Here is a 17,122-nt window from a genome sequence, read left to right as displayed (position 1 = left end):
ATGTTAATTTTTAGTTCCTAAGAGGGAGAATTATGATGTAACAATTATGATGTAAAATGAGAGAATATTACAGAGCAGGAGGGGAATGACACATAAGCCACCATAGGGCAAGCCCTACCTGGCTGTTTTTCATTCAAGTAAATTTTGCAACCCAAAGTACTGGGTGTGGAGGGTGTGCCTCTCAGTGTGCTGTTTAGCCATGTACATTTAGCATTCATTCAATAAACATATATTAGGCACCTACTCCTGTATCAGGTCCCATGGTGGGTTCAGAGATGAATGAGCTGCCCTCATCTTTGAACCTCGATCAATCACCATAGGACCTGGCACTGATGTTTCTGGGCCACCCAATTCATGTCATTCTCTTTCCACACCATTTTGGAAGGGATCTCTCCTTTGCTGTCCAGCCTCATCTTTGAACCTCAATCAATCACCATAGGACCTGGCACGTTTCTGGGCCACCCAATTCATGTCATTCTCTTTCCACACCATTTTGGAAGGGATCTCTCCTTTGCTGTCCAGCTTTCTCCTACCCTTAAAGATATTCCAGTTTACATTTTTTCTCTTAAGATGTTCCTGAACACCCCAGCTCACAGTGATCTCTGTCTCTTTGATCTCCTTGCATTTATGGCTGGTGCCACTCAGCACATCTTTTTATTCCCTCATGCATGTTAGTTGAAGAATAAGTGAATGAATACAGGCATGAACAAAGGCAATGACCTTTGTTTGGATTCAACTTTCATTCACATAGTAGTTAGGATCCTATAGAAAGGGGATTCTTAACTGATTTTGGCCTTCCTTGAAGGAAAGTTCATTCTACTACCTACTAATAATTCTAATAATAGCTAATACTTGCGTTTGGAGACTTGAATCAAGATGGTGAAGTAGGAGGATGTGGAACACACCTCCCTGCACAAACACATCAAAAATACATCTACGTGTGGAACAATTCTCACTGAAAACTGAAAATAGCAGAAAGACTCCTGTACAACCAAGGCTATAAGAAAGATCTACACGGAATTGGGTAGGAAGGGAAAAGAAGCAATCAGGTCGGGACCTATGCCCCTGGGAGGGGACTCAGAGGAAAAGGGAGATTACACAGGTGGAGACCCTCCTTGGGAAGTGAGCATTTCGAGCCACATATTGAGTGCCTCAGTCCTGGGGCCTGACAAAGAGAAGATGAGCCCCCTTGGCTAGTTAGAGAGCCAGTGGGACTAATATGAAGGCTGTGGGAAGCCTGGACTCCACTCATGAGGAGCACACTAATGCTTGCTTGCTCCTGAAGCAGGGTGGAATGGGTGATTGAAACTACACAGGTGGCTGATTGGTTTCCTGTGACTGCCTTGGCACACGCCCCAGCCTGAGCCGAGTGAACACTCCAGCACTGTTTGCCTTGTGTTGTAGCTCCACACTGGAGTGAGGGCTGTTATGACTGAGGAGGAAGCCTGGCTAATAGACACTGAGTGGCTCAAACCCTAAGCAGAGTCTGATCAAGGAGGGGGTAGCCACTTCTGGTGATCAGGCAGGTGGTGCATCAGAGGTGGTCCTGATCTCTGGCAGTGGCCAGACCACCACAGCCCATGCCGTGGCTCTCACCGAGTACCCACACCAGCCCTTTTTGCTCCAGCACTGCTCCCCTCTTGGGTGAAGGTGCTGGTGCTGGTGCTGGGAGGAGGAACAGCACACACTTAAATGGAACTGAGCCTGCTCAGCCCGGACCCTCAGGGCTTCTGCTTCAGCAACTTGGAACCTGACTCTACCCCTCATAGGGTGGTGATGGCCACTGAGCAGAGGGGAAGCCCCCCTCACACCTTGCTCTGCCCTGGCCCCTCCATCTCCAGCCCCATTGTCTACCTAGGTGATACCTGCCAGCACACCCTGAGGAAAGACATGACTTGTGTTCACATCAAATCCAGCTCTCTCACCAATGCCACTGGGCACATACAGACTGTATAGGGTTGCTCCCACATAAGGATACCTCTTCAAGACCACCATAGGTAACTGTTTCACCTAATTTCATAGAGACAGAGAGAGAAGCAAAATGAGAAGACAGAGGAATTTGTCTCAATTGGAAGCGCAAGAGAAGACCTCTGAAAAAAACAACTTTTGAAACAGAAATAAACAATTTACTAGATAAAGAATTCAAAGGACTAGTAATAAGAATGCTAAATGAATTAGGGAAAAAAATAGATGAACACAGTGAGAATTTTAACAAGGAACTAGAACATATAGTCGAAAGGAACACAAATGACAAGCGTTGGTGAGGATGTGGAGAAAAGGGAACCCTCGACATCATTGGTGGGAATGTAAATTGGTGCAGCCACTGTGGAAAAGAGTATGGAGGTTCCTCAAAAAACTAAAAATAGGGCTACCATATGACCCAGCAATTCCACTCCTGTATATATATCCAAAAAAACCCCAAAAGTCTCATTTGAAAAGTTACATGCATCCCAGCATTCATAGCAGCATTATTTACAATTGCCAAAGTATGGAAGCCACCTAAGTGTCCATCAAGAGATGAATGGATAAAGAAGATGTGGGGTGTGTGTGTGTGTGTGTGTGTGTGTGTGTGTGTGTGTGTGTATACACACACACACACACACACACAAATAGATATAGTTATACATTAACTTATATGAACCCCATGGCAACCACATATCAAAAACCTACAACAAATACACAAAAACAAGAAAGAAAGGAACATAAGCATAGCACTAAAGAAAATCATCAGACCACAAAGAGAGAAAGTAAATGAAGAAGAAAAGAACAGGGAAGAACTACAAAAGCAACCAGAAAACAAGTAGTAAAATGGCAATAAGTACATACATATCAATAATTTATTTAAGTGTCAATGGACTCTAAATACTCCAATCAAAAGACATTGGGTGGCTGATTGGGTTAAAAAACAAGACTCATCTATATGCTGCTTACAAGAGGCTCACTTCAGAACTAAAGACACACAGACTGAAAGTTAGGGGATGGAAAAAGATATTTCATGCAAATGGAAATGACAAGAAAGCAATATTTATATCAGACAAAATGGACTTTAAAACAAAGTCTATAACAAAAGGCAAAGAAGGGCATTATATAATGATAAAGGGATCAGTATAAGAAGAGGATATTTTACTTGTTAACATGTGTGCATCCAATATAGGAGCACCTAAATATATAAAACAAATACTAACAGACCTAATCAGAGAAATTGAGAACAATACAATAATAGTAGGGGACTTAAACATCCCACTTACATCAATAGACAGATCATCCAGACAGAAAATCACCAAGACAACAATGATCTTAAATGACAAAATAGACCAGTTGGACTTAATAGATATCTCCAGGACATTCCATCCAGAAATAACAGAATACACATTCTTCTCAATTGCACATGGAATGTTCTCCAGGATAGATCACATGCTAGGCCACAAAACAAGTCTCAACAAATTTAAGAAGATAAAAATTATATCAAGCATTTTTTCTAACTACAACAGTATGAAACTAGAAATAACTTACAGGAAGAAAAATGGGAAAAGCACAAACATGTGGAGACTAAACAACATTGGTGGTTTTTTTAAGTAAAAACAAATGGGTCCATGAAGAAATCAAAGAAGAAATCAGGAAATACCTTGCAACAAATGAAAATGGAAGCATAACTTTCCAAAATCTATGGGATGCAGTAAAAGCAGTTCTAAGAGGGAAGTTTATAGCAATACAGGCCTACCTCAAGAAACAAGAAAAATCTCATATAAACAACTCAGCTTTCCATCTAAAGGAATTAGAAAAAGAAGAATAAACAAAGTCAGCAGAAGGAAGGAAATATAATAAATATCAGAGAGGAAATAAATAAAATAGAGACCAAAAAAAAATAGAAAAGATGAAACCAGGAGCCAGTTCTTTGAAAAGAAAAACAAAATTAATAAACCTTTAACCAGAATCTTCAAGAAGAGAGAAGACCCAAATAAAAAGATAAGAAATGAAAGAGGAGAAATAACAACCAATACCACAGAGATACAGAAAATCAAAAAGAATACTATGAACAGTTACATGCCAACAAATTGGACAACCTAGAAGAAATGGACAAATTTCTAGAAACATACAACCTTCCAAGACTGAATCAGGAACAAACAGACAATCTGAACAGACCGAATACTAGTAGTGAAATTGAATTTTTAATAATAAAAACTCCCAACAAATAAAAGTCCGGGACTAGACAGCTTCACAGGGGAATTCTACTGAACATATAAACAAGAGCTAATACCTGTTCTTCTTAAACTATTACAAAAAATTGAAGAGGATGGAACACTCCTAAATTCATTCTACGAGGCCACCATTACCTGGATACCAAAACCAGACAAAGACACTATAAAAAAAATCATATGCCAACATTTCTGATGAATATAGATGCAAAATTCCTCAACAAAATATTAGTAAATGGAATTCAACAGTATATAAAAAAGATCATATACCACGATCAAGTGAGATTTATTCCAGGGATGCAAAAATGGTTCAATTATTTGCAAATCAACCAGTGTGATACACCACATTACTAAAAGGAAGGATTAAAAATCACATGATAATCTCAATAGATGCAGAAAAAGCATTTGACAAAATTCAACATCCATTCATGGTAAAAACTCTCATCAAAGTTGATTTAGAGAGAACATGTCTCAACATAATAAAAGCCATTTATGACAAACCCACAGCTAACACCATACTCAATGGTGAAAAACTGAAAGCTTTTCCTCCAAAGTCAGGAACAAGACAAGGATGCACACTCTTGCCACTTCTATTTAAAATAGTATTGGAAGTACTAACCACAGTAATCAGACAAGAAAGAGAAATAAAAGGCATCAAAATTGGAAGGTAAAAAGTAAAACTGTCACTGTTTGCATATGACATGATACTACATATAGAAAATCCTAAAGTCTTCACCCAAAAACTATTAGAACTAATAAATAAATGGATAAAGAAGATGTGGTATAGATATATAATGGAATATTACTCAGCTATAAAAAGAATGAAATTCTCCCATTTGTGACAATGTGGGTGGACCTAGAGGGTATTACGCTTAGTGAAATTAGTCAGATAGAGAAAAACAAATACTCTATGCTGTCACTTATGTGTGGAATATAAAAAATAAAACAACGGAATGTATATAAAAAAGCAGAAACAGACTCTCAGATACAGAGAAGAAACTAGTGGTTACCAGTGGGGAGAGGGAGGCGGGAGGAGATAAGGGTATGGGATTAAAAGACACAAACTAGTACGTATAAAATAAATAAGCAACAAGGATATATTGTCCTGCATAGGAAAATATACCCATTATTTTGTAATAACTTTAAATGAAGGATAATCTATAATAATATTTAATCACTCTGTTGTGCAACTGAAACTAATATAATATTGTAAATCAACTACACTTCAATTAAAAAAAAAAAGAGCTGGGGGCTTCCCTGGTGGCGCAGTGGTTGAGAGTCCGCCTGCCGATGCAGGGGATACGGGTTCATGCCCCGGTCCGGGAAGATCCCACATGCCGCGGAGCGGCTGGGCCCGTGAGCCATGGCCGCTGAGCCTGCGCGTCCGGAGCCTGTGCTCCGCAACGGGAGAGGCCACAACAGTGAGAGGCCCACGTACCGCAAAAAAAAAAAAAAAAAAAAGGTATAATAGGTCAGCTAAAGCTGAGCGTTGTGAGGAAAAAGGGCAGGGGATAGAGTGCAGGAGTGAGGGGAGGGTTAGGCTCTTTTTGGTGTCCTGATCAGGGAAGATGTTCCTGACAGTGTGAAATTTATTTTTCTTTAATTTTTATTTTATATTGGAGTATTACATTAGGTCCTTGTTGATTATCTTTTTTATGTATAGAAGTGTGTATATGTTAATCCCAAACTCCTAATTTATCCCTCCCCTCCTTTCCCCTTTGGTAACCATAAGTTTGTTTTCTATGTTTGTGGGTCTATTTCTATTTTGTACATAAGTTCATTTGTTTTCTGTTTTTAGATTCCACATATAAGCAATATCATATGACATTTTTCTTTCTCTGTCTGACTTAACTTCACTTGGTCTGATAATGTCCAGATCCATCCATGTTGCTGCAAATGGCATTATTTCATTCATTTTTATGGCTGAGTAATACTCTATTGTATATATGTACCACATCTTCTTTACCCATTCATCTGTCCGTGGACATTTAGGTTGCTTCCATGTCTTGGCTATTGTACATAGTGCTGCTATGAACATTGGGGTGGGTGTATCTTTTTGAATTTGAGTTTCCTCTGGGTATGAGACCCTTCCCTGTTCTGGTTGTACCTGCTGCCACCATGTGGGTTAATTCGGCCTGCAGGAGGCTTAGGCCTGACGTCACTGTGACCGTGACTAGTCACTGTTGCTGCAAGTCAGCTCTGGGCAAACTTGACCCTGGGAGTGACCACTGTGTGGCTTAGGAGGGACTGTGCTCCAGCACTTGCTAGAGAATCTCCCTCCTTCCCAGAGTGGAGAACATGGCTTCTGAAATGGCAGGGAAGTTAGGTTTGTGACTGACAGCCAGCTTCCCTATTTTGTTTTATCTTAATTCATTCCTGCTCATTTTCCCTTTATTTTTTATAGAAATGTCAAACAACTCTTAATAGATGAGCATATTTACTTTATTTTTGATTTAGAGCCATTTATGCTTTATAGATGAGGTATCAGCATATGGATTTCTGAATTACTTTTAAAACTGCTGTTTTTAGGTCTGATGTTCTGTGGTTACATGCTAGGATTCATTACATCATTTAAGCACAGGGTGTTTAGAACAGAGAGCCAGGAACAAGTTCTCATTATGTTATCTGGACTGAAAATGATTTCTCACTGACATTGTGAAGTTTAATAGTTCCAGCCACTGTCAGAGTGTAGTCCGGTCGATTGCCTAGGTTGTGTCTATGACTTCTGATTCAGATAAGTGATTTAATTCTCATTTCAGTGCTGCCCTCTCCCAAGCTCAGAATTCTTCATAGAAGACCAAAACAAATAAAAAAATAGGACATGACAGTAAAATGTAATAAATTTTCCTACTTCAGATTCTGATAAGGAAGTAAATCACTGTATTCATCAATGGACTTATATTTCTTCCTCTTCTGATTTATTTCCTGGCATAGGAGACCCAGTTGCCTTAATGACGATCTGTCAATTGAGCGTAAGCCAAATAGTCTATCTTGGGGCTTCTATGTCATTAAGTGGTCCTAGGGAAGGGCCACTGTAAGGGTTGTACAGACTGTGGACTGCACAATTCTGGGGACACCAAGCATGGAGAGGCTCTTTTCTAGTCCCTCTATCAGTGGTTGGGGTACTGGGACAAGGCTCCCAGCCTTTTCTCTGCTACTTAATCTTTTTTTCCCTACCAACACCCCACCCCAAATTTGGCTTCTTGGTCTCCAAATCAAAAGCTTGTCTCTCCCTCTGTCTTTCATGTTGACTTGGGCACATTTATTGAGGATGGACATGATTGGATCCCTCCTTTCCTTAACGCGCCCCCCACAGATACACATACGCCCCATCTGTGACAGATCCTATGGAATTTGGTTAAGTGCAGCCCCGCACCAATGCCCAGACTGCTCTATAAACCTCTTTGTAAGGTTGCACAGAGAGAAACTAAACCGTGCAGTGTAGGAGGTTCCATGCAGATTCCGAAAGTGATTTATCGTATGAAAAATTGGTTTTGGTTATTTGTTTTTAGAACCTAGTTAATGGTCACAACCAGATGTATGATGGTCTCAGCAAGAACAGACCATTTTGAGAAGCAAACAGACCAAAATAGGGAAAGAGTTGTATTAAAATGTGCAAAACACATATTTTCTGAAATAAAAATTAAACAGGAGGCGCTAATAGGAGACTGGACACTGCAGAAAACTCAGTAGTAAACCAGAGAACTATCTTTAGAGACACTCTCAAACACAGCAAAACAAGAAAGAGACTAAAATGTTGAGAAAGAAGGAGCAGAAATGGAGGTAGAGAGGGAACTGAACAAGTGGAACTACGGTAATAATCAATGATAATTTTTAAAGAAAAATCCTTTTCTAAGTGAAAAAAAAAAAACGTCTGGAAATTGAGAGATTTCACTCCGTTCCAAGCAAAATATGTGAAAAGGTATCATCAGATACACCTTGGTAAAAATTTAAAGGTCGTATATGAGGAAAGAATCTTATAAGGAGCATCAAAGCAAAACAAACACACAAAATAAAGCTTGAAAACACCACCACCACCAGCAGAACCAGTGACCTAAAAACCACAGAGATGTGGCTTCAGGTAACGCAAGGAGAAAATGGACCAAATCTTCAGTGCTTTGAGAGTAAGCAAATTGGGGACAAGTTGTTTTTCATACATGGAGACAATAGAAATGTTTTTAAATCTTCAAGAAAATGGACTATAATATAGTTTCTTTGATACATTACTCAAAGTAACCCATTACTTTCATAAACTACTCCAGAACATGAAGAGAAAATCAAAATTAAGAACTCAAGGAGGACATCTTATCTTGAAAGACTGGACCAGCATTGAACACTAAAACAGGTTTCACACACACACGCGCACACACACACACACACACACACACACACACACACACACGGTTATACAGCTAAATTCAAGGATAAAACATTATTTCAAGAAGTGAATATTGTTAGAAAAATTGAAAAGGAAGATGACGTGGTTTGTACCACAGATAAAATAGCCAAATAAAGAGAGTTGGGAAACTAAGGGCTGAATTATTCATATTTGAATCAAGTCGTGGCTCCACCACATACTAGCCATGTGCCCTTGGGCAATTTGCTGGAGCTCTCTGGGCCTTAGTTCTTCATCTGTAAAATGGGGATAGTCCAAGTTCCTACTTAAAGGGTTGTTATGAGGTTAAATGAGTTCATACATGTGAAGCAGTTAGATCGCTATCTGGCGTACATTAAGCACGTGATAAATCGTAGCTCCTGTTATTAGTACTTTGTACAGCTCCTGAGATGTACCATCCTCTTGCTCTCCTTGTATCTTTGAGGATATGGTTTTCTCCCATTCCTCCCAACCTTCTTCCCCTCCCCACCCTACTTTTCTGACTAGCAAATTGTCCTTCATCTGCAGGGTCCATCTGCTCTATTGACACCTCGACTGTGGAGCATTCCTAGATTTCCCCCCTGATGTGTATACATGCCAGACTGGATGAGGAGTACTTTTTTTGAGCTGGACATATCTTTATTATAGCCCTTTTTCTACTTTGTTGACTTGGCCTTCCTCTTGGTCTGTGATTAACTGTAGGGTGCAGGCATGGAGGGCTGGGAGTCAAAGCTAGTCCATTCTTCTCTTGTTTTCCATCAGTTGATGTGGCCTGACATGAACTAAGTACTCATTTAGTGTTTGTTGAATGAATGAATGAATGAATGAATGAATACATAGGTAAGGGACATGTGCTGACAGAACACTGTAGAAGAAATATAATTTCCAAGCAAATAAGAGATGTTCAAGTTTATTAGTAATCAAATCACTGTTGATTAAAAATGAGACATCATTTTTACCTGATGAGTTAGGAAACACTTTAAAAAATGATAGTATCTATCTCTGTGGCCTCTTTCTTGTTGCTGGTGGGAGGGTAAAAGCAATTTAACCCCATGTATCAAGATCCTTTAAAATGTCCTTTTCTTTTGCCCACCTAATTGTACTTCTGGGACAGTAACAAATAATTTTAAATATAAACAAATGTTTATGCGTAAATATGTACATTATGACATTATTTATATAAAAATTTGAGAAAAGCGCACAAAATATCCAATAATAGAAGAATGGATTCGCATTTTGGTTTCAGAAGAATGTGTGATGATAAGAAATGTATTAGTTAAAGGAAAAAAGCAGACTATAGAATATGTTCACAACTCTTAAGAAAAAAAAGACAAGTAGATACCCATGCATAGAAAAGAGAGTGTGAGGAAGTATACCAGAATGATTACTTGGTTATATTTGGATGGTGGGAGCGTGTATGGGTTTCTTTCCTGCTTTTATATATTATCCAAATTCTCTATATTTAGAAATGTGTTCCTTTTACAATGGAGTAAAACCAATAAATTTTATATTTTAAAGTGTGTGCTCAGAAACAATTAAGAATTTAATTATATTTTGTTTGATATGTTTTGACATGAGTAAGTCTTAAATTACGAAGTTGATTTTAAGTACCAGAAGGCACAGATCTGGTCTTGTGTTCAGCCGATCATGTGACTAGTAAATAACCTGTGGGCTTATATGAGGTCACCCTCCATGTAAGAACCCACAGTTGTCACAGGGCTTAGCATGGCCTCTAAAACATCACATCTGGCCACCAATGAGAAAGAGTTAAAAACAAAAAGCCAAACAAGTGAGGTTTGCTTGGAGACAAATAATCACTGAACACAGGATGGGTGTTAATGAAAAGGAAGGTGGTAGAAAACGAATCACTTTGCTTGTAAATGAAATGCATATTCATTCTTCTCTGCCCACATCGCAAGTTAAGCACCATCATCCCGGCGTCCACTTGCTGGATGCAAAAATCTTGACATGATTTAAAAAACAAAAAACAAAAGAAACCTCACTGTTGTCTTAGCTTGCTTAAATGCATATTGTACCAAATTGTAGAAGAATTATAGATGAGCGTTTTTAAGTGTTTCTAAAATTGTACCCCTATGAAGAATATTGCTAATAATATACAGCAATTACTGTTAACTGCATGAGAATATCTCATTTTGTTTGGCTACACTTAAACAACCCCAAAGTTGAGTGCACCAAGACATACTGGATTTCAAACTAAATAAATCAAAATTACCATGTACATTCCACTACATGTCAAAACAGGAAAAGCCATAGTATTTGATGTGAAATGAAGATTAGAGCAGTAATAGAAAACTAGAAGCTGCTTACATTTATTTGGAATAGGAAAACAAGCCCAATGATTTTCAATGCAGATGTACTTCTCTTTGAGAAAATACATCAGAAAATCAATTTACAAAGCAGAGAAATTTGGCAGTAATTATTATACTGTCAAAAGATTCTTTCGTTTCTGAAGAACTTATTTTCAGAGTTCAGTGTGCTTGCTTGTCGTTAACAACTTGACAGATATTAGAGGAATTTAAAGCTAAGGTATTAGGTGCCATTGCCAATTAAAAATGACCAAAATGAAGATAGAGTATCTTTATATGTAATAGAGAGTGAAAGGGGGCATCTAATTTGAATTCTAAGAGTTAAGCATTTGTGCAGTGTCTCAAATCTATCCATTATGTAAAGGAAGGCACACCTGGAGCTTATTACTTTATCACTTCAGACTTAAATCCTGAATTTGACTATTTAAAACAAGTGTGCCATCTTCCATTTACATTCTGTGATAAATTCCATGATTTCACTCATCAAAGACATTTCACATTTTTCCAAGATAAACTTGCTTAAAGGAGGTAACTCATCCAGTTTAATACAACATGAAACTGTCCTCATTTTGGGATGATGAGAATAAAAATTGCTATTGTTTATTGAGCATTCATACAGTTCCAGGCACTATAGAAAGCTAAATGCTTTTCATACCTTGCAAACTTAACCCTCATTTTTCATTTATTCAGAAAACTATTTATTACAGAGTGCTTACTATGTGTCAGGGACTATTGAATGTGTTGGGGATTCAGCAATGAACAAAACAGACAAATAGCCCTGCCCTCTGTGGAGCTTACGTTCTGGCAGGGGAATAAAGATGATATACAGAATAAGAAAATAAATGATATACTAGGTTGGCATATGATGAATGCCACTGAGGAAGAGAGAGCAGAGAAGGGGTTAGGGAATGCCAGGCTTATAGGGGGAGGGGTCACACTTTTGAAAAGGATGGTTAGAGAAGGCCTCATGGAGAAGATGACACCCAAACAGATGTGCCTGCCTTGTTTGAGGAAGAGCAAGGTGCGCAGTATGGTGGGTGCAGAGAGAAAGAGAGGGGACAAGGTCTGAGAGAGAGGGTAGAAGAGGGGCCGCATCATGTCGGGCCTGGTAGGCCATCATGAGGCTTTTGGGTGCAACTTCAGGAGAGATGGTAAGCCCTCAGAGGCTTTTGAACAGAGGCATGATATGATCTGACTTAACGTTTTCACAGGATCATCCTGGCTCCTTCGGTAACATAAAATTCTGTGAAGCAGGTGGTCTTGTCCAATTTCACAGATAAGGAACAGAGCCTCAGAAAAGTTAAAAATTTGCCAAAGTTCCCATTTATTAGCGAATTTGTGGGGCTGCAATTTTAATCCAGGTCTGTGTAATTCGGAAGCTCCCATTTTCCCCACTAAACCACACTGCCTCCCAATTGCAAACAGGTTGTGACCCAGGTTGGGGTAGATGATTTTCTTATAGTCTGTGGTGACCTCTTTTTTTCTTTTTTCTCCAGAGTCCCTTGGCTTCTCTGGCGAGGCCACCATGTCACACAACTCCAGGGGACACAATTTATACCATAAGTCTATAAATGTTCTCCCTGGAGGTGGGCAGTACCCAGCCAACATGGCCATGTGTAACGGCTTTGTTCTCCAGTGAGACTGAAGAGCTCTGTAAATGGTTTTGAGCTATAGTTAGGCTGGTAGCAAAATCTGATAAGACATTTGTACTGGCTCCATTTGATCTATCTTTCCATTTCTCCTTCCTCTGACACATATTCTACCAGCTGTCCCTACTACTCTCTGCGGTCTGGCAACACACTAGTCCAGCACTATGCCAGGCTAGGACGTAAGTTATGGGAAGGCAGGGTGTTCTACTCTGTATGGGCAGCTTAGGCCCACAAGTAACAGAAAACCTGAGGGAATGTAAGATGTGAGCAGGTGTGCCTGGCTTCTGATTAGACAAAGTGAAACACATTTTATTTGTTGAATATCAAATTGAAGGAGATGATAGGGTGCTATCTAACTGTCATTAAAATTGCCGCTTGGTTTAATTTAGGCTCAACCAGATTTTCTTGTAAGCCTTAGGGCCCAAGGCTTAGACTCTTGAGCCCTTGTTTACATTGAAACTAGTTTTTTTAGTTTGTTAGAAAGACATTGCTTACACTTTAACAATTCGATATGTAAGAAAATACCCCGAGATTCAGACCTTTAAAATGACGTTTTGGGGCTTCCCTGGTGGTGCAGTGGTTGAGAGTCCGCCTGCCGATGCAGGGGACACAGGTTCGTGCCCCGGTCTGGGAAGATCCCACGTGCCGCAGAGCGGCTGGGCCCGTGAACCATGGCCGCAGAGCCTGCGCATCCGGAGCCTGTGCGCCACAACGGGAAAGGCCACAACAGTGAGAGGCCCATGTACCGAAAAAAAAATGAACTTTTGATTCACCATTACTTGATTGGGTGACTTTAATGGAATTATGTCTTGTAAAACTATTTAGCATTTCATGTTTCAGAATTCTGCATAGTTACCTCAATACCTTAGAGCAGTTTGGCTTTTCTTTTAGTCTTATGGCTTTAATTTAAAAAATGGAGAGAAAATCATGGCAGCATCCCTTATAAGATTAATTAAATATTACTGTAATGATCTGTATAAAATATTAGTGCCAGAAGCATAGTACAATATTGAGTAAAGGCAAAGGTGACTGCCATTTGAGTCTTTAAGATGAACAATAGCAATCACAGAATACCAGATCTCTAAAATTATGGCTACTTTTTAAAGTGCGTTTTTATTTTCCTTAAATGATGGGGCAGGAAGTACCAAGATGAGACTTTGCTCTCAGATCGTATTTGAGGTTCACTCTGAAGGTTTAAGTGAGAAAGGGCTATGTGTGATGGAAGTTGGACCTTTGTTTTTGTGACTGCTGCTAGCAAAAATGGAGTATGCAGAAAACATTTTGGTGGGTCCTCAATAAGTTAAACATAAAATTACTATATGACCCAGTGATTCTACTCCTAGGTATATACCTAAAGAATTGAAAACAGGTGTTCAAGCAAAAACTTGTACATGAATGTTCATAGCAGCACTATTCACAGTAACCAAAAGGGGGAAACAACCCCAGATGTCCACTGATGCATGAATAGATAAGCAAAATGTGGTACATTTGAACAATGGACAATTATTCAGCCATAAAAAGGAAGGAAGTACTGATACCTGCTGCAACATGTATGAACATGAACACATTATGCTAAGCGAGAAAAGCCAGACACAAAAGACCATCCTGCATAACTCCATTTATATGAAATATCCAGATAGGTAGTCTGCAGAGATAGAAAGCAGATTAGTGGTGGCCAGGTGGGGAGAGGGCTGGGGGAAGGAAGAAACTGGAGTGATTGCTTCTTTGGTGTGATAGAAATATTTTGGAACAAATAGAGGTGTGGTTGCATGACATTATGAATGCACTAAATGCCACTAATGGCAGATTTTGTGTTCTGTGTATTTCACCACAATAAAAAGAAACAGAATGTGCTACTTTTGAAAAGATTCCTCATTCTTGGTGAAGCCCATTAAAGTTTGACAGGGTGAGGTGGGTCCTAAAGAAGGGACACGTGGCAAACACAGGGCAAAGGGTTTAGTAGGGCGAGGCTTGCACTGCCTGACTGGGATCGCTGGTGCCAGGACCTGGCTCGTGTGGGTGCAGCAGCCACCCTGGCCGCCACTCAGGGGCCCCTGGTGTCCTGCACGACTGAGGGCGGCTTTAAGTGTGGGGCAGCTTGTTTGGAATCCTCACATAAAGACATGGAAAGCGAGATAGCTTCAAGATGGCGGAGGAGTAAGACGTGGAGATCACCTTCCTCCCCACAGATACACCAGAAACACATCTACATGTGGAACAACTCCTACAGAACACCTACTGAATACTGGCAGAAGACCTCAGACTTCCCAACAGGCAAGAAACTCCCCACGTACCTGGGTAGGGCAAAAGAAAAAAGAAAAAACAGACAAAAGAATAGGGATGGGACCTGCACCAGTGGGAGGAAGCTGTGAAAGAGGAAAGGTTTCCACACACTAGGAAGCCCCTTCGCGGGCGGAGACTGCAGGTGGTGGAGGAGGGAAGCATCGGAGCCATGGTAGAGAGCGCAGCAACAGGGGTGCGGAGGGCAAAGCGGAGAGATTCCCGCACAGAGGATCGGTGCTGACCGGTACTCATCAGCCTGAGAGGCTTGTCTGCTCACCCGCCGGGGCGGGCGGGGCTGGGAGCTGAGGCTCGGGTTTTGGTCGGATCCCAGGGAGAGGACTGGGGTTGGCGGCGTGAACACAGCCTGAAGGGGGCTAGTCGCCACAGCTAGCCAGGAGGGAGTCTGGGAAAAAGTCTGGACCTGCCTAAGAGGCAAGAGACTATTGTTTCAGGGTGCGTGACGAGAGGGGATTCAGAGCACTGCCTAAATGAGCTCCAGAGACGGGCGCGAGCTGCGACTATCAGCACGAACCCCAGAGACAGGCGTGAGACGCTAAGGCTGCTGCTGCGGCCACCAAGAAGCCTGTGTACAAGCACAGGTCACTCTCTGCAACTCCCCTCCCGGGAGCCTGTGCGGCCTGCCACTGCCAGGGTCCCGGGATCCAGGGACAACTTCCCCGGGAGAACACACGGCACGCCTCAGGCTGGTGCAATGTCATGCTGACCTCTGCTGCCGCAGGCTTGCCCCACACTCCATACCCCTCCTTCCCCCCAGCCTGAGTGAGCCAGAGCCCCCTAATCAGCTGCTCCTTTAACCCTGTCCTGTCTGAGTGGGGAGCAGATGCCCTCAGGCGATCTACAAGCAGAGGCGGGGCCAAATCCAAAGCTGAACCCCAGGAGCTGTGCGAACAAAGAAGAGAAAGGGAAATTTCTCCCAGCAGCCTCAGGAGCAGCAGATTAAATCTCCACAATCAACTTGATGTACCCTGAGTCTGTGGAATACCTGAATAGACAATGAATCATCCCAAAATTGAGGCAGTGGACTTTGGGATCAGCTGTAGACTTGGGGTTTGCTTTCTGCATCTAATTTGTTTCTGGTTTTATGTTTATCTTAGTATAGTATTTAGAGCTTATTATCATTGGTAGATTTGTTTACTGATTTGGTTGCTCTCTTCCTTTTTTTTAATATATATATATTTTTTCCTTTTTCTCCTTTTGTGAGTATGTGTGTGTATGCTTCTTTGTGTGATTTTGTCTGTATACCTTTGCTTTTACCATTTGTCCTAGGGTTCTATCGGTTTTTTTGCTTTTTTTGGAGTTTTTTTACAGATCATTGAAATTACTTTATTATTTATAACACTTCTAACACTTAAACAAATTATTATTTTATGGTTATTCATTCCCCAAGAAGAAAATGGGTACAGGATCTTTCAGTAACGAAGTTGGAACATTGTAAAAGTAAATACAGCATTTGACAAGGAAGATGACATAAGTCTGTCCTGTCATTTGATGTAGAAACAAATGCTGCTTAACAAGGTTGGGTCTCTGGTATTATTTATCTCTACTAACACTTCTTAGAAGTCTTGTGCCTTAACAAAATGCTGTGTGATGACAGGTTATAATATAATCCCAAGATTAAAGCTATTTTGCTTATACTTATCTATCCATAATGTATTTTTTTTAATTTATTTTTTATACAGCAGGTTCTTATTAGTCATCCATTTTATGCACATCAGTGTATACATGTCAATCCCGATCACCCAACTCATCACACCGTGACCCCCACCCCCCACTGTTTTTTTTTAAGTATACTTTTCAGCTCTTTTTATCATTGGTGGACTTGTGTTTTGGTTTGATTGCTCTCTCTTTCTTTCTTATTTTTATTACTTTTATAATTTTTCATTTTAAATAATTTTTAATGTTTTAATTGTTTATTTTAATTATTTTATTTTACTTTCTTTCTTTCTTTCTTTCTTTTTTTATTCCCTCCTTTTTCTTCTGAGCTGGTGGCTGACAGAGCCTTGGTGCTCCAGCCAGGCATCAGGCCTGAGCCTCTGAGGGGGTAAGAGCCAAGTTCAGGACACTGGCCCACCAAAGACCTCCCGGCCCCATGTAATATCAAACGGCGAAAGCTCTCTCAGAGATCTCCATCTCAACGCTATGACCCAGCTCCACTCAACATCCAGCAAGCTACAGTGCTGAACACCCTATGCCAAAAAACTAGCAGGACAGGGACACAACCCTGCCCATTAGCAGAGAGGCTGCCTAAAATCATAATAAGTTCACAGATAC

At 40.5% G+C, this 17,122-nt stretch overlaps 1 protein-coding gene across 1 annotated transcript in view; it reads left to right on the top strand.

Moving 5' to 3' along the window:
- The window catches only part of EFHC2 (EF-hand domain containing 2), a 200,406-nt gene that overhangs the window by 141,974 nt on the left and 41,310 nt on the right, over nucleotides 1–17,122 (top strand). The window contains 1 exon segment of the mRNA XM_049704873.1: nucleotides 9,417–9,422. Coding sequence (XP_049560830.1) covers nucleotides 9,417–9,422 — 6 coding nt within the window.

Source organism: Orcinus orca, chromosome X (assembly GCF_937001465.1).
Source record: "Orcinus orca chromosome X, mOrcOrc1.1, whole genome shotgun sequence".
NCBI lineage: Eukaryota > Metazoa > Chordata > Mammalia > Artiodactyla > Delphinidae > Orcinus > Orcinus orca.
The sequence above is the reverse complement of the archived record's forward strand: the minus strand, read 5'-3'. Positions and strand labels throughout refer to the sequence as shown.